Source organism: Chelon labrosus, assembly GCF_963514085.1.
Source record: "Chelon labrosus genome assembly, chromosome: 8".
NCBI classification, from domain to species: Eukaryota; Metazoa; Chordata; class Actinopteri; order Mugiliformes; family Mugilidae; genus Chelon; species Chelon labrosus.
The window spans coordinates 15,722,926-15,745,812 of NC_140358.1; the positions used below are offsets into that span (position 1 = coordinate 15,722,926).

The window sequence follows — 22,887 nt, forward strand, 5'->3', positions numbered from 1 at the left end:
AAGTGGAAACTGCAGTCGCGTTACAAAGGCATTTTATTCAAGGCACACAACGTTCAGAAGAACTATGGAAGATGGCAAACACAGATTTTGCTTAATTTGACCGCACACAGAGTCTTTACAGAGCATTGCACAAAAACCACAGATTGACATGAATCGCACTCGGCAAGCTGAGACTGCTACGGAGTATAGTGCATCGTGGGAAAGCGGCAGGACAAACTGAAGGTGTTTTTTATTATCAAAGAATACAAGCCTGACGATGAAGAGAAAAAATAAAAAAGCTAGGCTATAGTAATTTCTAATGATTGGACAACAATAATAAAAACAGTCTAGCTACGATTGCAAAGTATAACTGTTGTGAATCTCAGATTTGTGATTTTATAATAAGTACTAAAGTCATCAGTGTTTGCTTCTCAGTAACTTGTTTGGTGGAGCTGCTGCAACACAGCTGGGTTCATTCTGCTGTGTTTCCTGCTCCCCTTGGTTTAGAGACGTGTCTTTGATCTACAGCAACCACGTGAATCTTAGGAACAGTTACGCCACCTCATCTACTGTAACAACAAGCAGGGCGCAATCACATCTACAGCTGAGCCTGTTCAAAGCGAAAAGTGATTCGAAACAAGGTAGGCAGTACTGTACTCCAAGCGCAATGTAACAACTTCCGCTTAAATATAACATGTAGTAATGTTCACATTCGTGGACAGACATCTTCTGCCACTGACCGGAGATGCAACGAGTTGACAGAAGTAAAAGAACCAGATCACAGTCGACTTTCAGCAGATCTCTGCTTCGAATCGTTGACCTTCACTCTGTTCACATTTCATGCACGTTGAGTCCAAGATAACTTTCTGCACGCCGCCCTCTTTGGAATGTGGTGGACTGCCAAGTTGGCATTTCAGCTGGCACTTGGGTAAAACTGACATTTAGCACTCACTTCATACATGTTTTTTTGTCAGTTTGCAGCTCATTACAAGGCTCCTCACACTGTCTTTATATGCTTTGATCAGTAATTACACATTTTGGGAGACTGAAAAATTAAAATTGGCATTTGGATTCAACAACTTCATTTTTCACATAGTAGATATAGATATAATGAAAAAAACTAGATAAATAATGATAATATAAATAGTCTGGAATTCGAAAACAGTGTTTGTTCAAATGTAACTCTGTAGTGTCCTCTCTTAAATGTCTTTGGATAGATGTTAAAGATTGTTATGGGCAAGTGACCACAGTGGCAGAGATGGTCTTTACTCTGCTTCCTGGATGTGGACGTTGCTTCAAGGCTCTGACGAAGCTTCATGCCCCTGAACAGAGAGTGTAGGCAGGTCAAAGCGTCTAAGGATTTGTCAGAGCACACCTGAGGGCACCACAACAAAAGACAGTCTGCAGCTTTAGGAGAAGAAGTCAGCCCAGCGTGCTCTGTAGTGCATATGATGAGCTGGTTGAGCTAAAAGAAAACATGGGCCATACAAGCTCCCTTGAAGTAAGCAGTACTGCCCTGAGGGCACCTTCAGCGGATGGATGGGCCATTATTTAATGTTACCCTTTCAGCTCAGTCTGGCCTTCAATAAATGCAGTTACTGTTTACTACAATCATCTCTGCTGACCACACGAGGACCACGTATTCAGCATAACTCCTCCTCGTACAGCGTCGAATCCCCCACCAGCAGCGAGTGTTTGTCGGGCTCACTTAGCGCCAAGCTGTTGAGCGAGCGCTTGTCGGAGCGCAGGGAGTTGATCGAGGCTCGGCTGTAGTTGACGATTCGGTCCAGCAGGCTGAGTTTGGGAGAGGGACGCCGCCCGTCACCCATGCCAATGTGGACGCTGACGTCAGACAGGCTGCCCTGCTGCCTGCTATTCCCCAGTTTGGCCTCCAGCTTCTCAGCAGTGGGCTTAGTGTAACTACACAAAGACACAGGGAGCAAGTAGAGATAAACATATGAAAATGAGTTTCTATAAATATAAAGTACAGAGCCCACATACAACATTAAATATCTCGTTACCATTTGAGTAGAAGGGAGGACAAAACCACAGAGACTGACGACAGCGCCATCGCAGCAGAGCCCATCCACGGCTGTAACACCAGACCAATGGGAAGGAACACACCTGTGCACAGACCAGAGTAGTCACTTTACTGCTTCACTACAAATCATTTGAATGGTTTAAGACTCTGAGATCATATGTTATTAAATAAACATTTATTTTCTCCAGTACATACCAGCAGCAATAGGAATTCCAACCAGGTTGTAGATAAGAGCAAAAACAAAGTTGATTCTGATTCTCTTGACTGTCTTTTTAGAGAGGTCAATACTCCCTACCACGTCCAGGAGGTCGTTCTGAAGGCAAGAGGACAAGAGAAGGTAAATGAGGAGGGTCTTAATATCAGATAATACGAGGTTAATAATTAAGTAAGATTACCTCTACAGAAAGGGTATGATATAATAAGGAAACAACTTTATTCAGGTTTTTATAGGTCAACAGAGAAGAGTGGATTTTAATTTAATTTAATTATTCAGACACCTATTACAGGACATAGTTTATGACTCTTCAGTGAGTAAATATAATAATACTGTAAATCCTATGTGTTTTAAAGACCTCTACGCCCATATTCTTACCCTAATCAGCACCACATCTGCTGCCTCTATAGCCACATCTGTCCCGGTTCCTATGGCGATGCCCACGTCAGCCATGGCCAGAGCGGGCGAGTCGTTCACGCCGTCGCCCACCATGGCAACTCTCTTCCCTGCCTGCTGCAACTGTTCCACCTTGGCCACCTTGTGGGAGGGCAGCACCTCAGCAAACACCTTCCTGATGCCGACCTGGCGGACGAAAGGCAGAAACCGACCGGCTCAGAAACACACAAAAACATGATGGATTTTCCATTTGCAGCTTCATATTACAGTATAATTTGACACACTTTTCATATACTGTACCTAAATTACACTATATTCATTCGATATTGATGACGTTTCACAAAAAATACATGTGGCTAGCAGGGGTCGCGTTAACCGAATATTTTCCGTCATTGACTTTTTTTTTTTTTTTAAATATGACAGAAAAATCTGAAGGCCATCCGTCATTTTGACAGATTGCAGTTCACACCGCTGACCTCTTGGTGGCGAGTGACCTTATTAATTGGCTCTTGTCTCTCATCGAAGTTTGCGTTCCAAACATCGCGGAACTTTTGTCGGTGCACGATTTCCTGGTACACCGATTACACTGATGCACACGTCAGAGCTCGGCTAACTATGGACCAGGGATTCCCAAAGTGTGGTGCGCGCACCCCTGGAGGTGCATGAGCTGCCTCTAGGGGGTGGGCGAGATGCAAAATGCAATGGCGGAGAAGAAGTTATCTTCTTCTACGCACCATATATGCGCAACTAACTGAGCCAGCTGTGCTGCACTTGATAATCGTCAGATGGATATTTTTTTTTTATCTGTTCCTGAGCCTATCCTCTTTGTTATTTTTGTTGTGGGTCGTGTGCAACTTTATTACAATTTAATTCAAATTACTGGTGTTCTAATTTTATTTCCATAACCGCTGTGTTATGATGACGCGGTTGTGTTAGCTCCACGGTCATTGCTGCAATGTTTGTTAAATGCGGCTGAAAATGTTATCCATATTTCCCCCAACTTATCTGCTTTCTGCCTCTGAGCCTGAGCCTGAGCCTGTCATCCATCCCCTTTGCTCTTAAAAGTAGAAGCTTGTGCGTAACTTTGTTTCATTATATTGAAAATGTTACAGTGTTTCAGTTTAATTCAAATGCGAGAGCGCGTTGTTGTGATCGGGATTATTTTGTTATATGTGTGTTCTGGTAACTTGAGCATGATTAAACATGCTGCCTTCAATATGGATATAAAAAAGCTTGTTGCTTTTTTTTTTTTTTAAAGTGTGGGGGATTGGGGGTGCGTCAGCGCGGTTGGGATATAGAAGGAGGCGGTCAAAAAAGTTTGGGAACTGCTGCCATAGACCAAATACAATATATATGTATATATGTCTATGTCTACGCAGCTAACGGCTACCAAAATGGAATTTGCATACCACCGAAGCACTTCAACCCTACGGTACCGTCCAAGAGCTGTTTACGCTAGCAGTCCCGTACGGACAAGACGTGTCGGCAGCCGAAACTTTTTTTTTTTTTGGTTACCATTTAAAGTAAATACTGTTCTGCAAAAAAGTACTTAAAGTTAATGAAACTTTAATGAAAAGGAAATGCTATTGAATATGTCTTTATTATCATTTAAAAAAAAAAATAATTAAAGTGACGGGTAAAAATAGATTATGACGGAATTTTTATGACCTTGTCAGTCAAAATGACCTACAACGAAAAAGTCTAGCGCAACCTCTGGTGGCTAGTTATTAGGAAAATTTAATATCAACGTGTCAAATATTTTCTTCATGGCAACCTTCTTAATTTTAAATACATACTGAGGTTGACTGGTCATCGTAACTAAAAAAAAATATGCAAAATAAACATCAGTATAAATCAGAGCTTTACCCAAAATCTTTTCTTACCTGGGCAGCAATGGCTCGAGCCGTCTTGCTGTTGTCTCCAGTCATCAGCACAACTTCCAGACCCATGCTGTTCAGCGTGTGGACTGCCAGCTCAGCCTCTGGTTTCACCGTGTCTGCTATGGCTATCATTGCACACAGCATATCTATATATACACACACAAACAGCCATTTAACCATGAGGACAATATTTTCTCAATATTAGAGAAGAACACAGCTTTAAGCAAATTTAGGAGCAAATTTAAAGTTAAATGTTACTACTCACCGTCTACAGCTACTAGAACAGCAGTGCGACCTCTGCGCTCATGCTCTGTCATGGCATCATCGACTTCAGGAACAACTTGCACGCAGTTCCTCCTCATCCACTCCCTGTTGCCAATCAAGACGACATATGTAGCCGTCTGGACGAGGCCTGCACACAGAGATCACACGGCTTAGACGGCAACAAAACAACAAAACCCGTGTATTAGGTCGCTCCAACATACTCAGTGGCTGTGGGTCCATGATGAGTGGGTGAGAGGTGGCGGACATCCGGGTGTCACTGATCTGGACGAGGACACTGTTGCGCTGGTTGTTGTCCTCGCTGTCGCTGTCCGCCTGTTTTAGCAGAAACTCCGTGTTGCTGACCTTGCACTGGATGCCACATCCCGGCACCGCCTGAAAGTCTGTGCACGTTCCGAGAGAATCTGTGCCGAGGTCCTGCGCACACACGCAGTAATCGAGCTTTGTCATTTTACAGATCACAGTAATGTGTAGGACCAGTTATTTAAGATTTTGACTAAGTCTGAGGATTGTGGATTGGATTGTAGAGGCTGAATCAGATGGAGAAACCAACCTGTTTACAGTATTTGGTGACAGCTACTCCCAGAGGATGTTCACTGCTGTTCTCTGCTGTACCCACAATGGCCAGCAGGCGGGAGCGAGGCATCTTATTCCCCTCCACTACCATCTTGACTTGGATAACCTTCGGGGCCCCGTATGTGATGGTTCCAGTCTTGTCAAACACCACCGTCTGCACCTGAACAGAAAATGACATATAACGAAAACGTAAACAAAAGCCTGCCTGGCTGGATTTTGAGTAATTTCTAGACTAATGCGGTTTTGTAACCTATGAAACCAGAACCACATCACAATGTGTTCAAATTGACAGTTGGCCTGTTACATAATTGGCCGACTACACAGAGGTGTCAGAATGTCATCATTAAAGCACCTTATGCGCCATCTCGAGTGGCTCTCCTCCCTTTATCAGGATGCCATTTTGGGCTCCGACACCTGTGCCCACCATGACAGCTGTCGGGGTTGCCAAGCCAAGGGAACAGGGACAGGCGATGCATAACACTGTTATGGAGGCCTGGAAGGCGAAACGAATCACTGCCTCGGTTCTGGAAATGCTTTTGTCGTAACCCTGCAGGGAGGACAACAATTACTTTTACCTTCAGTGAACGACAAGGCGGATTTAGATATACTGGGGATCTTGGCACAGAAAGATATTAAGATTAAAAAGAACTCACAGGAAAGTACATCTCCACTAGAGAGAAGTTCTGAAACCCAATAATAGTCCAGGCGATCAGTGTAAGAAGAGATATGACAACAATGAAGGGTACAAAGTAGCCGCTGATCTTATCTGCATACTGCTGGATGGGAGCCTGAAAAATAAAAATGGACAACGTTAAACACCTGCAGAGCGTTAACCCCGAAGCTGGTAGACACGGTGCACAAACCACGTTAATTAACCTTGGAAGTCTGAGCCTCCTCCACCAGTTTGACGATCTGAGCGAGCGTAGTGTCCGAGCCAACATGTGTAGCGCTGACGAGCAGAGAGCCGTTCTGGTTAATGGAGCCTGCGATGACCGAGCTCCCAGGCTTCTTTGTCACTGGCATGGCCTCACCTGAAGTCACAAAGCAAGAGCTGCTCAGAAAAACAACCACGAGGGGCAGTGAGAAAATCCTTTAATCGACACTACTGTTTCGTCCTTCACTCCTGATATTTCACCTGTGATGAGAGATTCGTCAGCCATGGAGTGTCCCTCAATGACCCTCCCATCGACTGGGAACTTCCCCCCAGGAACGACTTTGACCACGTCTCCCCTCTGCACCAGTTCAACATCCACCTGCTCTTCACTGGAACACACATGAAAATTGGAAATGTTGCTCATTGTTATGCTAACTGTTATTTTTCAGCAAACTTTTGTGATTATATAAGCACCGCGCCATCCTGACCCTTTCAGCTGATTTTCACAACAAACATTTGGATACGACGTTATCTAAAAGCGATAAAAAAAAAGAAGCTTTTTGTCAACAAAGTGAGGTCAGAGAACAAGGAGTACCTGAGTACAGACATATCACTGCCCAGCGTGACCACTGTGGCCTCGGTGGCTTGTAAAGACATCAGTTTGGACAAGGCCTCGGACGTCTTGCTCTGGAAGGCAACAAGCAAACTGTTACGATTTCTGGATTTCAAAAAGGTCACTTTAAATGTCATAGAAACCATCGATCAGAACGGGTTAAACCTTGGCTATCTGTTCCAGCCATCGTCCCAGAGAGATGAAGACGAAGAGCATAGGTGGAGTGTCAAAGAATGTGATGGGGTTGATTTTCGCCTTCTCCACCATTGCCACTATTAGCACGACCAGTGAGTAGCTGAAGGCTATGGTAGTGGCCAGAACTATCAGCACATCCATGTTGGCAGACTTGTGTTTCACTGCTTTGTAGGCTTGGATGTAGAAGTAGCGACCACCTATAAACTAGAGAGAGGGAAAACAAACTGTTTAGCACTTAGTCACACAAAAACATTTCTCTACATTCTCCTGCACGTGAAAATGTCCAGCTAATATCAGGTTTCATGAGGCTGGAGTTACTCCTTGCGGCTTACCTGCACAGGCACACAAAAGAGGAAAGAGAGGAGGTTCATGATGGAGAGGCCGGGGAACAGCTGTCTCTCCAGGAACATGGTGGAGTGGTAATGGTTGCGGTCCTCCGCTGTATTGTTGTGGTGATGTGAAACATTCATCTGGTGGTCGACGATAATCATGTAGACCATCATCCCCATTACAGGCACGCAGAAAACCAAGCTCACAAGGAAGGATTTTCTCCATCTGAGGAAGTGAGGACATTTATGTGTTAGAAACTGATTATTATTTTTTTTCATGATCTAGTGTTTTTTTAGTCTAAATGATTAAATATAAATATGCAAGTTTCAAAACTTTAATCCTAAATACAGATAACGCTCTACAGACACAAACAAGGCTTCGCTGCTGAAGCTGTTTTGCTCTCTATAGAGTCTGGTTCCTGCAATAACAGGATTTATTGAGCAATGTGCAGGCAAGGACTAGTCATAAGACAGAAGACCTTTCTGAGAAAACTGTGAAGTCATTGTGAGTCAAAAATACAACTGGCGTAACAGGACTTCAAGTTACATACACATATACAGCATCAGAAGAAATTCAGGCAAACGCTGCTTACTGTCGAATCTCTTTGCTGTGGTCCAGGTGACTGGCAGTGCGGTCCCTCTTTACCAAAGATGCTTCAAACCCTAGGCTCTAGAAAGTAAAATAAAAACTACTGATCAGACCTCAAGTCTCTGCGATTTATCACTTCAAACTTAACGGGCAAGTATTGATGAAATAACGGCAGAGATAACGGAGGCAGGGTCAATATACCTCGATGTGCTTGATGATGTCTCGCGCACCTATGATTTCAGAGTCGAACTTAATGTGTGCTTTGTTAGTTGCCAAGGCAACAGAGGCATATATAATCCCCTTCTCTTTCATGAGGCTGGATTCGATTTTGTGAACACAAGAGGCACATGTCATTCCTCTGACCTGAAAGAAGATAAAGAGTCAAACAGCGACGTCAACATTCGTCTATTAAAAGGAGGCTGCATGTATGCATATACATTCTTCTAATGTAGTAACAGGAATGTTTGTGTATTACTTTTATACTGCTAATAGAGAGGTGTACGCATACTCACCACCAGTTCCAGGTTTCCATCTGAATCTTCATAGTTCTCCATAACGTGGGCGCTGAAGCCCAGTTCTTTCACACACTCAGCTATCTTCTCTGGATTGATGACTTCGGGGTTATACCGGACCTCCGCTTTACTGGCCATTAGTGCAACCAGAACAGAGGAGATACCTGCACAACATCACAACAGCCACATTTTCTCTTTAGATACAAATAAAAAGCAAAGACATTCAGTGAATCCATTTCAAAAGTATATTTATTTACAGACCAGGTTCGTTCTTGAGGTTTCGCTCGATGTTTGCCACACAGGAAGCGCAGGTCATCCCTCCAATCTGGATGAAGCATTTGGAGTGCGTGGCTTCGCTGTCCGGCTTCTTAGATTTGACAGGTGTAACACTTGACGAGCCTGACAACACGGGATCTGATGCAGGCAGCAGAGAATTGGTTTCTGTTCACAAGAAATGATCGTTAGGTCAGCTTCAGATTATCTGAACTGCTTCAGCCATCCCACTTTGTAGGTAATTCAGCCACCACACAATGTATGCTCTTACCGGGTAGGAAAGCATCGAAGCCCATATCTTCTACGGCGTCCCTCAGCTCCTCTGGTGTGGTTAGAAGGGGATCATACTCAAAGATGCCCTGGTGATCAGCCAGAGAGACGCGGGCTGACACTACACCCTTCCTTTGAGAGATCATGCTTTCAATGGACTGGACACAGGAGTTACATGTCATACCCTCAATGTGAATATTAGCTACAGTAGCCAGAGGCTGAGTAAAACAAGGCTGTAAGGCAGCAGGTTTGGCCTGGGTTGCTCCTGCAGGCCGCGATGAAGGTAAGGCAGGCGTAGGCGATGTGAATGCAGGACTGAAGGGGCCAGAGGAGTCCCAGGGTTGAGTCTTAAAGTTTCCTGGAGGCAGTGCCTCAATTGCCTCTTGCAGCTGAGTCACTGTGACCTTTAGGGGATCGTAGCAGATAGAGGCCATCTCCTTTTCCAGTGAGACCTCCACAGACGAAACACCAGGCAGCATTGAGATATTATCTTGAATGTTGACCACACAGGAACGGCAGTGCATGCCTTTCACCCTGAGCATGACAAGTGTCGTGTCGATGAAGATTTCCGTCTCCTCCGATGTTTCTGACGGAGAAGAAACTGTTGTTTTTTGAGAATCGGCTAAACGTTCAATTTCACTGGGAGACAACTGCAGAGGGCGGGGCTTGGACTTGACGGAGGACTTGAAGCCGGCAACAGCAATCTGGTCGATGATGGTCTGGACAGTGATGAGGTAAGGCAGGTAGACGACTGTAGCTTCCTGAGACTCTAAAACAACTGTGAAGAATGAAAAAAGGGTTAAAAACAGTTATTTCACAAGAACAGGAAGTGACTGACAGGTCTGCAAGGCACATGACAAAAACATTAATAAAATCTATTCACTTTAAGCATTCACGGTAAAATAATAAATCCTATTAAAAAATGTTAAAGGAAGGCAACTGGACTTGAAGAATTTCTTCTCAAGAAAATTTTCAGGAAAATCAAAAGTCCAGATGTCTTTCTTTTTGGACATATCTTGACCTGGATGACTGACAAAATCACAGACGTTACACAATCCTGTTATTTTGAGATTCTGGGGCAGAGATCCTTTCAAGGCATGACTTAAAACTATAGTAAGAAAAGGCTGAAACGCTCCTGAACAACCTCCCTGAGAAAACCATACTGGCTAGATAAGTAAAATCTTTTAAGACTGAAAGGAAACTGCCAAGCCATTAAAATTAGTCTCTTAACTGTGATCAACTCAAATAGTATACGCCTGAGCCGCAATGTGATGTCTGAACCAGACAAAATTAGTCCTCTCCTGTGTCAGAAATAATCTTAGTGCAGATGTTTTAATAATTTATTACTGTATAATTGTGTCATGTGAGTTTTGTGAATTTTGTGACTTCATCGAGAACCCACTGCAGGCTGCAGGCTGCACATACAGTCACGTCAACACAATGACAATTCTGTACTCAGCAAACATAATCCCATCTGTCTACATGTCACTCCTTCCAACAATACAAGTGAAAGGATTTCATGAGTCAGAGTCAAATCCACAAAGCAATCCCTCAGTAGCCAACCTACAGAGAGTCCATCTGATATATAATGACATGACACCTGTCATCTGTAAGATTAGGGCTGGGTGATATGGCTGAAAAATGTATCACGATATAAGTGTTTCATATCAGTCGATATCGATAATTATTGATTCGTTTTTTTAACCTATTCTACCCAGACTTCTCAACTGTGCTAAACTGCATCCGTTATTTCTTTATATCGCTTTGATGTTTTGTCGTATGGCACTGCTGCCGTGTACCTCCAGATCAGATGTTGCGCTAGACTTTTTCCATTGTCTGTCACTTTGACGACAGGGTCATAAAAATCCCGTCATAAACTATTTTTTATAACTATACTTTAATTTTTAAAAAAATTATAACAATGACATATTCAATAGCATTTATTTTTCATTCATTTTTAATTAATATTCAGTAGCGGTGGAAAAAAAGATTCGGTTTATATAACCGGCAAACTAAGGTACTCAGACACTCACTCACTTAAGCACAATACGCAGAGAAACGAAACTTAACCGACTACTAATCAAGAGACAAGAGCCAATTAGTATGCTCACTCGCCACCAAGTTAGCAGACAACATCAATTCAATTCAATTCAATTCAATTCAATTTTTATTTATATAGCGTCAATAACAATACAAATCGTCTCAAGACGCTTTACGAAAACCCGGCCTGAAACCCCTAGAGCAAGCCTGAAGGCAACGGTGGCAAGGAAAAACTCCCTTTTAACAGGAAGAAACCTCGAGCAGAACCCATCTGCCTAAGGCCAGCCGGGTACAGACAGAAGAAAGAGAGAACAGCAAGATAAACATACATCTGTCATAGATACACATATCTGACTAAAGTGTACATGTGGAATCTTATGATACAAACTGATGATGTTACATGACAGTTTGAAAATGTAAGAGGAATCATAGGCAGGTTGGAGAACTGTTCATTCAGGTAACATCGGTCTGACTCTTGTCTGACTTAAAATAACCAAAATATTGCCAAACTGGTGACGTGACCGTTCCTTTTTTATCAACAATTTCCTCTCGCGCTGTCGCACACATATTCTCCTTTCACTCCACGCCGTTCTTTTTTTTGTTGTTGATGCCACCAACCTGGCATAGCTGGGCCGTGATAGGTCGAGAGGCTAAAGCCCTTCCTCTGCCCACATCCCCCAGAATGACTTGCAGTTCTGGCTCGGGGTTTTCTTCCTATTTTTTTCTAACGGAGTTCGAGTGAAATTATCGAACATTCTATCGAACGTATTTTCTATTTATATCGATCACGTGTCTATCGCGTGACTATCGCGATATATATCGTTATCGTTTTATCGCCCAGCCCTACGTGCAATGCAGCAGTGTTTCAACATCTCTTATAGCTCAGACAGTGACGTTATATATGACTGTAAGCTTGCAAACTCATCAAGTACATTACGTACCTTTGACCTTTTCAATCCCTTTCAGTTTCCCAATCTTCCCTTCAATGGTGGTGGTGCAGGAGTGACAAGTCATTCCTTCAATGCACAGCTTCAGGAGGGTCACTCCTCTCCCCGTGGTGGCGTGAGATGGAGACACGGGTAGACCTTTTTGTGTAGGGCTGCTGGGAGCGGGCATCTCCACAGGCGTTACGCTGGATACAACCTCACTCAGCTGCAGCATGGAAGTCAGGGAAGGAATAAACGTGACAGTGAGACCCATCAGAGGCAGGTTCTCTCTGACATCCAGCACTCCCTGAATCTGTGAGAGCTTCTCCAAGGCTTCCTGTTGGGCTGCAGGTGTTAGGCCCGAGGTGGCGATCAGCTGGGTATCTGTAGAGACTGGTGTGGCTGCGCTAGACTCCGACAGACTTGATTCAAAGCCCATGTCCTCGATGGCCTCTGACAGAGTCTCTGGGCTCTGTTGGCTGTGGTCAAATATGACTGTGGCATTTTTCTTCTCTAAAGACACCTGCAAAATCAAGCCAAGTAAAGGGCTATAATTAGAAAACGTAACAACGGACATTCATAAATTGTCAAAGAAAAATCTGCCAAATCTTAATCAGTTCGTAAATCTATGCCTAAGTTTGACGTGAGCCTTTTATTCTGCCATTAACTAGGCAAACAACCGCTGCGGGTAGCTTTCCTTTGATAACACTGATAAGGGCTTAATGTTGATTTGGTTGCCCTTGGCGCAGAGCTGTATTCAGTTTGTTATTTATTTTAGCAGGCTTCTTACGATAACTTTTGGTCGAGTCAGCTTAACGTTGACTTGGATACTATACAAACTCTTGCCTCATGTGGCCACTGGCACTCGTTCAATTCCATTTCCATTTAATGATATTTTACTGCCACTCGGTGAATGTGTCTTATATAAACAATAAACTTTTTCTACATTATAAGGGCAACATGAGTCCAAGGGCTTGGTAAGCTTGCAACACGTTCCGTCAGCATGATGAGACTCAGCAAGAAAGAAACATGTGACACACTGAAGGGATCACTTGACTCCGACATAAGTTATAGACCACAGTGGGGGGCTTAGTTGTGAGTAAACGTGGTTGCCTGAAGGACTAACCTTTATTTCCTGAGAATGAGAGGCCAAGGAATGAGAAAATGGCTATTCTACCAGAAAAAATCAATTCACTCCTTGCAGATAATGTCTATATAGATTAACATAAAATGATCCAAGCTCTAAATTCTCTTAAAACACAAGTGACATTTCCTGTGGGTACAGCATATACATCCGATGTCACGGTGCTGCAAAGGGCAGAGCACTATCAGGGAGACTTTATTACATTATCTCCTCATTTAACCTTAGCCTGAGGGGTAAACACACAATAAGCAAAACAGCAGGCCAGACCCATCGCGATTAAGCCGTCTCCCATGGCTACACTGATGTTACTTGGTTGTAAATCAGAGCAGCTTGTCCTAAGGGAGAAAGACTCTGGCATAATAAAACGCTGAGATGAGCAGGAACTTTTAGTTAATATAATAATGTGTCGATATCTGTTGTGTAGATGCACTACTTTAAAAAACACACTGGACTCTTACGACATCTATGGTCAGATCCTGTTTTTAAAACAGGAAGTGCCATGGAAAAAATTTTCAAGTCATTAAATTTTAAAAATAGCAACGCAACATAGAACAAAACTCGCTAAATGACATTTAAACATTGACGTATTTACCTTTATATGTATTACGCCATGGAGAGACCCAATGCGCTGTTCTATGGACTGGACACAGGAGCCACAAGTCATTCCCTCCACTCCGAGGGAGACTGAAGACAGGCTGACTTTCTGTGTCATGATTGTTTAGCCTAAAAATAAGGACAAAATAAAGACAAAGTTTATCGTCTGGCATAAACAGTCTTTGGATTGAACAAAAAACACAGACGAGGAGGATCACTAAACCAAAGCAGATGCTGAAAGACACAGACACATTCTTCCCTCAAAAAACAAAACAAACAAAGAGGCAACGGAAATATATAAAGCCAGTCATGTTACATTCTTGGGCAAAAACAACATTATTATTATTGTTATATATATGGCATTACACATTAATATAAATAAAGTCTTTCATTTCAATTTGAATCAAAAGAGACTTTAAACTAATCACTGAGAAATAGAGTTTAACAAAAGAAAATAAAAGGTTATTTTTGAGCTTTTAATCTTCTAATCAACATAGAAAATCAATATATTTTAAAAGGGGAAAAAAAAGACACTTCGGCACAAAAGGTGAATCAAACTTCTACTGTCTGTTCTATATTAAGTTTAGGTTCAAAATTGACAAAAACATTCCCTTGTACAAGACGTACGGGAATGTAGAAAGCGTAAGTCCTCTGTGGATATTTCATTTTCAGTTTCCTTCAAGAAGTAGTTCAGCTAAGTTAAAGCTTGTAAAATTATGACACTTTTATTGGATCTACAGTCATCTATATGCACTGTCAGATGAGATGAGAAAATCCAACACATGACTGTCATCAAAGGTTGTGGATGGGAGCCAAATGAACAGTCACTTAGCTATCGATTCAGCATGATGTTTGCGGGACACTTTTAACAACAACACAAAGCTCACTTCTCAATTTCAGTTATGGACACAGCAAGTTAGGACACAGCATTTATTTTTTTTTTTTTACAGCTACGACCACCTTGTAACTTATTAAGTTAACACAGCAAAAGTAAAGTTGACGTATGTTTATTCTTTCTTATGGTTACCAGTGGTAACCAGTCACTCAGTAAATATAATCATCTACAGCCTACCTAATGTTAGCTACACATGTTTTGTTACATGACTAGTTTTGTGACTTTTGGTAGCTTAAAGACTCACTTTGCTCGTTCTCATATATTTCATACAGCTGATGTTAAAGAAGCTAACACTAAGCTACCTTGTCTAAGTTAAATAACAACTTAAACTGGACGTTACAGGGACAACTCTAACTGTTAGCTGTCGCCTAATTGTTGCTAAACTTACAAAACCATGTATCATCAGTCAGGTGAAATGTGTCCTTGACCTACTGGAACAAAACGACCCACCTGCTGAAAAAAAAAAACACGGCTGATGTTCATGGTTAGCATGGAAAACAAAACTCTTACCTCGGGAATCCAGAAAGGAAGTTAGCTGCAGGCTGCTAGCGTCGGCTGTCAAGACTGTGTGGCTAGTTTAAGCTAGCAGGCTAGCTAGCATCTTCTCTTCATCCCACGTTTCAGCCGGCAAAACGGACACGTCGCGGCATCGTCCTGGAGGCGAACAACAGCGGAGAGTGCCGAGTGCCACTGTTATCACAGAACTCATCTATGTGCAGCTGTTTTTGTTGCTTCTCCCCACGCCGACGTGACGGACGGCGACTGCACTGTTGGTGCGTCAGTTCCAATGGGCGGAGCCTCGCGAGGGGAACCGAGCGTAATGCTAATGGGTAAATTTTGCCCTAAAGTTTGCCTATGAGGGTGTTAGCACATAGCTATTATCGCTCTCATAACCCTCTGTTGTATGAACGTGTTTCGACTGTATTGAGTTAGATCAACTATTCGTTTTGTTAGTTTTACGGGAGTGGATTTGCCAGTCCTTTGTCAGAGGCAGAGTTTGAAAAATGTGAACGTAAAAGACAAAGCTCAGGGCTATAAAACATATAAGAATCAGAATCAGCTTTAATGGCTAAGTGTACACATACAAGGAATTTGACTCTGGTTCCTTTGCTCTCTTGTACAGAAACAACTTAAATAAGTGAAAGAAAAATAAAATAAAATAAAATAAATCTCAATCTGTACACACAGAATATAGGATAAGAGCAGATATATACACCAAACCAGGGTTTTGTACAGTGAGTATATACAATAGTGCAGAGTTATTGTTTACTGATCATGTGAATGGTTCACACTCTGTGACTGCTCAGAGTTCATCAGACCGACAGCCCGGGGGAAGAAACTGTCCTTGTGGCAGGTGGTTTTGGCGTACAGTGCTCTGTGGAGTCTGAACAGGTTGTGACCAGGGTGTGAGGGGTCAGTGGAGATTTTACTGGCCCGCTTCCTGACCCTGGACCGGTACAGGTCCTGGATGGAGGGAAGGTCGGTGCATGATTCATCTTTGAGTGACCTCTTAATAAACAACATTGGGTCTTATAGGAGCACTTTAAAAACAGAGCCTTTTTACATCATCATAAACTGTATGCTTGTTGGCTTGTTGGCTTGGCACTAGCTGGACTGATTCTCCTTATAATGCTATATATGTTGAAATATGTTCTTGAATCAAATGGCATTGTTTCATGCTGTGACTGAATGCTTTTGATTTCTGAGATTTAGACAAAGAATAATAAATGTTTATAATAAATTATTCTAATAAGTTACATCCCCAGGTGAAACCACTGGTGGTAGGGAATACACAGAACACAGTCATCTCATACTTTTTCTTCTTGTTCGTCTTCTTATCATAGAGCATATGTGTCAAAACATACGGCCCGGCAGCCAAAATCGGCCCGCAAGAGGGTCTAATCTGGTCCGTGGGATGAATTTGCAAATTGCAAAAATTACATTGAAGACATTAACTGCAATTTTTCCATTAAAAGTAATTGCTGTTCCTAGGGTTCACACAGATTTAGTAAGAGTTGTGGACATAACACAACACTGAGACCTAGAACTAAACAGAAATTGCACTTATTTTTCTTAAGAAATGTCCAGTCATTAAATGTAAACATTTTCATAATGTTCTTCTTTGCACTAAGGGAAAGGGAAACATTTGGAGTTGTCGTTATTTATAGGTAAACATCGTGTTATTAGTCTGGCCCCCTTGACCTCAAACTAGTCTGTATGTGGCCCCTGAACTAAAATGAGTTTGACACCCCTGTCGTAGAGGCAAGAAGAAAAGTACATCTACCATGTGTAACAGTGAAGTGGTTGGAATAACACGTGCACTCAAATACAAAAGCCGTAAGCCTGCATGATGCACAATGATCCAGCTGAGTGTTGGCCGATTTACTTCCGCAATTATTCTCCAAGTCAGTGTTAAGATTCACAAAGACTGAAAGGCACCCATCTGCAAAGCAACAGGCAATCAGCAGCATACGTGGCTACAAGTAGTAGTCACACCAGTCCCTTTTAAAATGAAGCAGGAAGATGAGTAATTCACCAACGACCAAAATCCTGCTACACTAGAAATACTACATATGGTAGGGTGACATGAAGTTCTCTTTGCATTCATGACAAATTCCAGTTTTTTGATGTTGTGAGTCTCAAAGTCAGAACAATATTAACATAGATCTTCCTAAACTATATGACTCAAATAAGTTATTATGACCAGTGCTTCAAAATTGAGACTGAATGACAACATATTGCTCAGTTTACCCTGAGAACCCAGAGGAGAATTATGTGTTTTATCTCAAACCCTTTACACACAGACACACACACACAAAACACCAGCTGTCAGTCTTACAATAAATTATAGTTTATTGGCGTTTAATGCGTGAACTAAACATTTAGTCTGCGACAGTTTAATGTTCCAGTGAGCTTAAATAGATGTTTATGGATGTGTCCGTGGCTGTTTTTTAATGACCATTTTCACAAGATCACTCTGTCTCTCTCACACACACACGCGCGCGCGCACACACTTTGACACACTGACCTACTTTCTCAGTCCGCGTGCACATACTATCTTGTACTCTGTGCTCGTGGATCAGGACAACAACAACGCACATTGTTGTAAACGCATTAGTCAAAGTGCAGGTGTTAAATTATCCTCAACAGGGAAAAGTACGAAACCCGTAGGTCCCCCGTCGATGCAGGACTGCTGCTAATCTATTTCTCTGCGTGCATGCTGGTGGCGGGAGATGCAGCCGAGCAGATCCATGTTTTCCTCCGCTCACGTGTACCGGGCTGCTCGGCGGCGCCCGTCAAGCTGTCGCTAAAGCGAAGGGAGCTTATTATGGGAGCTGCTCATGCTGTCCTATATCAGCAGCAGCCAGCATTTCTCCAGTCTTCTTCTCCAGCCATGGCTCCAAGTGGACGCTCCCTTCCAAGGCGGCCGATCACAAAATCCGGAGGGAAGTGTTGTTTTTAAGCAGTTCGTGTAAGTAACATGTCGCGTTATTGGCTGTTTGAAGTGTGTTTGATTTTACTGTTCAGCTGTCGGTGAAGACCACCTCAGAAATGTGGAAAAGCTGGTGTGGGCAGCTGTGCGTGTTTGCACATTAATGCTCTGTAAATGTGTTTATATGGCGCCACAGGTGATCTTCCACTCAGTTCAGTGCAGTTCAACCTTTAAGATATGCAATATACTTTGATACTGTATAGCATACATCAATAACATAATACAATCATTTATATAGCAAAAGCAATAAGTATACTGCTACAAAACTAACAATAGGAAAGATATCATGTTTAGTAGTGCTGTTAATACTAACACTTCTCTCAAAGAGTCTGCACTGAGGGAGGCTACAAGAGTCAAGCTTCATAAGGGGTTGTAAATGATTATTTTTAGGCTGGACCAACATGTCTGTAAACAGACATTACAACCTCAAATTTAACTTTCAAAGCCTGTAGCTGCAGCCCCTGGACAGGACGGGGTAGTGACCAGTTAAGATACTTTATAAATAAGCAGGAGCCAATGATGATTCTTGCGTCGTGCAAAATTATTGCTCCCGGTTATGAACCTGCCTGCTGCTCAGTGGGAGATGGGTTTTTTGATTGGTGGTTCACTCATGCGTGGAGATTACATCAGTGCAGATCTGAGGACTGAGTGAAATTCTGCTTCTGCAAGACTGGTGACAGATTACAGGGAAAAGGGTTTAATTCAGCATCAGCATCAACTGTCATTTGGCTTTTTTTTTTTTTTTAGGTAAGTTCACTATCAATATTTATTTACTTGAATCAAAGAGATCAGTGTAGATCCTTTAACTTGAGATGATAGTATATGAAACTGTATTTAACTTTAAAAGGGGGCTTTTTAGAAATGTTTTGAATGTCACAGGATTGCAAACTGTGAAGAACCCATGGCATTTAGTGGAGAAGTAATTATTATTGCTGTGTGCAAGATGCTTAAAGTAATTCAAGATTTTATAACATGAGTACCTTTTTGTGCATTTTGGATTTTAAACTAAAAAAAATCTGCATATAATCTGTATATTATAAGGTGTGTGAAAAATGGAGTACATAGCTTAATACAGAAATGAATCTAAGTAGTTGCTTAAGAGAAGAAAATGTGCGAGCTATCGTTGAGTAATGTGATTTTATTCATGCTGGACAAAAACAGAGATTCTGCAGAAGCTGAGGCGTTTACCCATAAAGCTATTGTTGGAGAGAAGACCTCAAAGTGTGTTTACATAGTACTGAACCGTGTGGCTTGTGATATCACACCAAAAACAAATACAAAGATACTGCAAATGTGCTGCAGCACAAATATTGTTGGAGTATTTTGTTTCTACCAATTCCTAATTCTCCTGACGCCACAGTGGGCTTTGATTTGTTTCAGGATGAAACGAGGAAGGACAGGTCTCAAATCCAAGTGCCAGACCTTCTCCTCCCGTGAGAAGCGGGCTAAAAGACAGAAGCGAGCGGCATCCAGTTTCACCCTGACTCAGGCGCAGGACTGGGGTAACCTGCCCCACCACATAGTCCTGCAGATCTTCCAGCATCTGTCTCTGGTGGACCGTGCCAGGGCCTCATCCGTGTGCCGGAGCTGGAATGACGTCTTTCACACGCCCGAGCTGTGGAGGAGGTTTGAGTTTGAGCTCAATCAGCCCGCCACGTCTTACCTGCGCTCCACCCACCCTGACCTCATTCAGCAGATAATCAAGAAGCACGCCCAGCACCTGCAGTATGTTAGCTTCAAAGTAAGAGCCTTCCTGCTGTCGCCCTTTTCTTCCCTTCTTTCGCCTCCTCTGGCCTCCTTCCAACTCTCCATTTTCACAACACAGCTGTCTTAAAAACAGTACGCACGCTCCTTAATCCAAACCATCTGCTGCTGAATTGATCATGACATATTAGCCGTCTTGGCTCTTTGGTTTAACAGACTGAGATGATTCTCACACCTCATCTCTGCATTTTTCATATGTGTTTTTATTTATTTATTTTTTTTACCTAAATGGTGAATGGCTGGTAAATCAGGTGGACAGCTGCACAGAATCTGCAGAGGCGGCCTGTGACATTCTCTCCCAGCTGGTGAATTGTACCATTAAGACCCTGGGGCTGATTTCTACAGCACGACCCAGCTTCATGGATGTGTCTCAGGTAAGAGACAGCCTTGTGTGCACGTTATATATTCTGTTTGCATGTTAAACAGAATACTGTATTCACCTCCCCCCTCCCTGATTTTTTCACTTTGTCCTGAAATAATGCGCAATAATTGTCTGGACAAAATTGCTGTTATAAGATATGACATCCTGGTTTAACCACCGCTGTTTCCTCTCTCCTCAGGCGCACTTTGTGTCTGCGCTGACGGTGGTGTTTGTGAACTCCAAGTCCCTGTCCTCTATCAAGATTGATGACACCCCAGTGGACGATCCATCCCTGAAGGTGCTGGTTGCCAACAACAGTGACACCCTGAAGTTGCTGAAGATGAGCAGCTGTCCTCACGTCTCCCCAGCCGGTCAGTAGTTTTGAAGCAAAGTTTCCTGTTTTGGCTTTTATTATTTTGCACATTAGAGGATGCAATATGAGAACAGAGAGCGACAGTGACAACGCTGATATTTAAAAGCTATAACGCTCATGATATTCAGTGATCTTAGTCTTCCATTTCCAGATTGGCACTAAATAATAAGGGAAGCTGATGGGAAATGTTGTTATTTGTTCATAAACTAAAGTATCTCTTTGACGGGACAATGGTATGTGAAGTGAATGGAGCCACACCAAAGTGTTGCTGGCACATTTCACTCAAAAACAAAATCCCATAGTGGTGTTAAAGGAGAGTTCAATGCCTCACTAAATTCAACAGGATTCATCCTCTGGGCAACAGTCGCTGTTGAGATCGGTCAGGACAAGGCTTGTAGGCCAATCATCTGAGCGATGTGTTATTCACACCATGCTGCCTTTTTTTGTTTTTAAGAATCTTTAACATCCATATGTTCCTCTCGTTCTTACTTCAGGTATCTTGTGTGTTGCCGATCAATGCCATGGTCTCAGAGAGTTGGCGTTAAACTACCATCTCCTGAGTGATGAGCTCCTCCTTGCCCTGTCGTCTGAAAAACATGTCCACTTAGAACACCTGCGCATCGATGTGGTGAGCGAAAACCCCGGCCAGACACACTTTCACACCATCAAGAGGAGCAGCTGGGAAGCCTTGGTCCGACACTCGCCTAAGGTCAACATCGTCATGTACTTCTTCCTCTATGAGGAGGAGTTTGAGCCCTTCTTCTGCGAGGAGACCCCGGTCACCCACCTGTACTTTGGCCGGGCAGTTAGCAAAGAGATGCTGGGCCGCATCGGACTGAACTGCCCCCGGCTGGTGGAGCTGGTGGTGTGCGCCAACGGCCTCGAACCCCTGGACGAGGAGCTGATCCGTATCGCGGAGCGCTGCAAAAGCTTGACGGCCATCGGGCTGGGCGAGTGTGAGGTGACCTGCAGCGGCTTTGTGGAGTTTGTGAAGATGTGCGGGGGCAGGCTGACTCAGCTGTCAATCATGGAGGAGGTGTTGATCCCAGACAGCAGCTACAACATGGAGCAGATCCACAGCGAGGTGTCGAAGCACCTTGGCCGCATGTGGTTCCCTGATATGATGCCCACCTGGTAGGCTGACATGCAGCCAGAGGGGATGTTAATGAAGTGCATGACATCTATGGCCTCCGAATGAGGATTGCATAAGGGTAATCTTAACATGGTTACACCTTTTACTTTTCATTTTGGACTGGACAGTTTGGACTGTAAGTGTTCTTGGCCAGATTACAAGAAGATGGATCATATCTAAAGCTATCATTCTTATTTTCACCTTCAGCCAATTTGATTAATGTTATTAAGACTAATAATGGAAACGGTTTATCACAAACTGATCAGCTTTTCCTCTATGCATTGATATTGTGATGTGATATTTTGGATGTAGTAGTGTGAATAATGGCCTGAATTTCTATACACACTGCAACCATTCAGCCGTTGTGCATAAAGGATGCAGATCTGCCATCTGCTGGTTGCTTGTGTTAAAAACACCACACTTCCTGAGCGTTATTTATACCCTGCTGTATTCCTTTTCATCAAAAAAAATGACTTCTCTGCTTCTGCTTAAGCTTTTTCCCAGCATACACCCTTCCCTGAGCATAGCGCCAACAGAGGACCGAGAGAACAAGAGTTTCCTGTTGAGCTGGAGCAGGAATCACACCTCCATGTACAGCACAATGGATCTTTTGTTTTCCTGTTTATTTCAGTGGAGTTCTAACAACTCAGCTTTAGATGCTTTTTACGTGCCGAGTCGTTAAACCAGAAATTCAGATCTCACCTGTCTTATCAACAGTGGAGTTTCATTTACCCTTTTCTTGCCCCTGAAATGATTCAATGAAGTTGGCTTCATGTTCTTTACACACAAGGCAGTTGATGAGAAGTTGTAGTGAAGATAACTCTGTGTAATGTGTAAAAGATAAAATGGAACTAAATGAGGAAGTTAATCCTGTGATACAATGAACATTTAAAAAAAACATGAACTATAAACTTAATTTGTGCAAATCTTGTGCATTACAGGCAGACCCAGTGCCGTGATACATGACTACAGCTGTAAATATTTATACTGTATTTGTTAATTTGTCAGTTGAATGTAAGTTATTTATCACATGTGTATTTTGGGTATATGCAGCAGTAATGGGCTAGCTAGAAGTCTGCATCATGGACACTGCTCTTTCTTTTTCTTATGGTGTATTTAAGTCTTAATAAAAAAAATTTAAA

General features: G+C 42.7%; 2 protein-coding genes across 5 annotated transcripts; one reads left to right on the plus strand and one right to left on the minus strand.

The window, feature by feature from the left end:
• Nucleotides 1-15: 15 nt before the first annotated feature.
• Nucleotides 16-16,119, minus strand: atp7a (ATPase copper transporting alpha). 2 transcript variants are annotated; one of them, XM_084550239.1, is made up of 23 exons: nt 15,133-16,119; nt 13,726-13,856; nt 12,005-12,512; nt 9,025-9,801; nt 8,742-8,921; nt 8,481-8,644; nt 8,170-8,331; nt 7,973-8,049; nt 7,383-7,605; nt 7,021-7,254; nt 6,838-6,929; nt 6,504-6,631; nt 6,245-6,399; nt 6,022-6,156; nt 5,721-5,915; nt 5,346-5,528; nt 4,996-5,209; nt 4,776-4,922; nt 4,514-4,656; nt 2,613-2,816; nt 2,216-2,333; nt 2,001-2,103; nt 16-1,899 (listed from the first exon to the last, which is right to left on the minus strand). In XM_084550239.1, exons 2-23 carry the CDS (start codon nt 13,843-13,845, stop codon nt 1,623-1,625), a joined length of 4,539 nt encoding a protein of 1,512 aa, XP_084406365.1. In that variant the 5' UTR covers nt 13,846-13,856; nt 15,133-16,119; the 3' UTR covers nt 16-1,622. The 2 variants fall into 2 exon arrangements, with proteins under 2 accessions (XP_084406365.1, XP_084406366.1); XM_084550240.1 differs by lacking the exon at nt 15,133-16,119 and adding an exon at nt 15,011-15,052.
• Nucleotides 16,120-16,980: 861 nt separating this feature from the next.
• On the plus strand, nt 16,981-22,862 carry fbxl3l (F-box and leucine-rich repeat protein 3, like). 3 transcript variants are annotated; one of them, XM_084550323.1, is made up of 5 exons: nt 16,981-18,094; nt 19,496-19,856; nt 20,131-20,253; nt 20,440-20,611; nt 21,108-22,862. In XM_084550323.1, exons 1-5 carry the CDS (start codon nt 17,964-17,966, stop codon nt 21,749-21,751), a joined length of 1,431 nt encoding a protein of 476 aa, XP_084406449.1. In that variant the 5' UTR covers nt 16,981-17,963; the 3' UTR covers nt 21,752-22,862. The 3 variants fall into 3 exon arrangements, with proteins under 3 accessions (XP_084406449.1, XP_084406450.1, XP_084406448.1); XM_084550324.1 differs by having other exon boundaries at nt 17,970-18,094; nt 19,476-19,856; XM_084550322.1 differs by lacking the exon at nt 16,981-18,094 and having other exon boundaries at nt 19,155-19,856.
• Nucleotides 22,863-22,887: the final 25 nt, after the last annotated feature.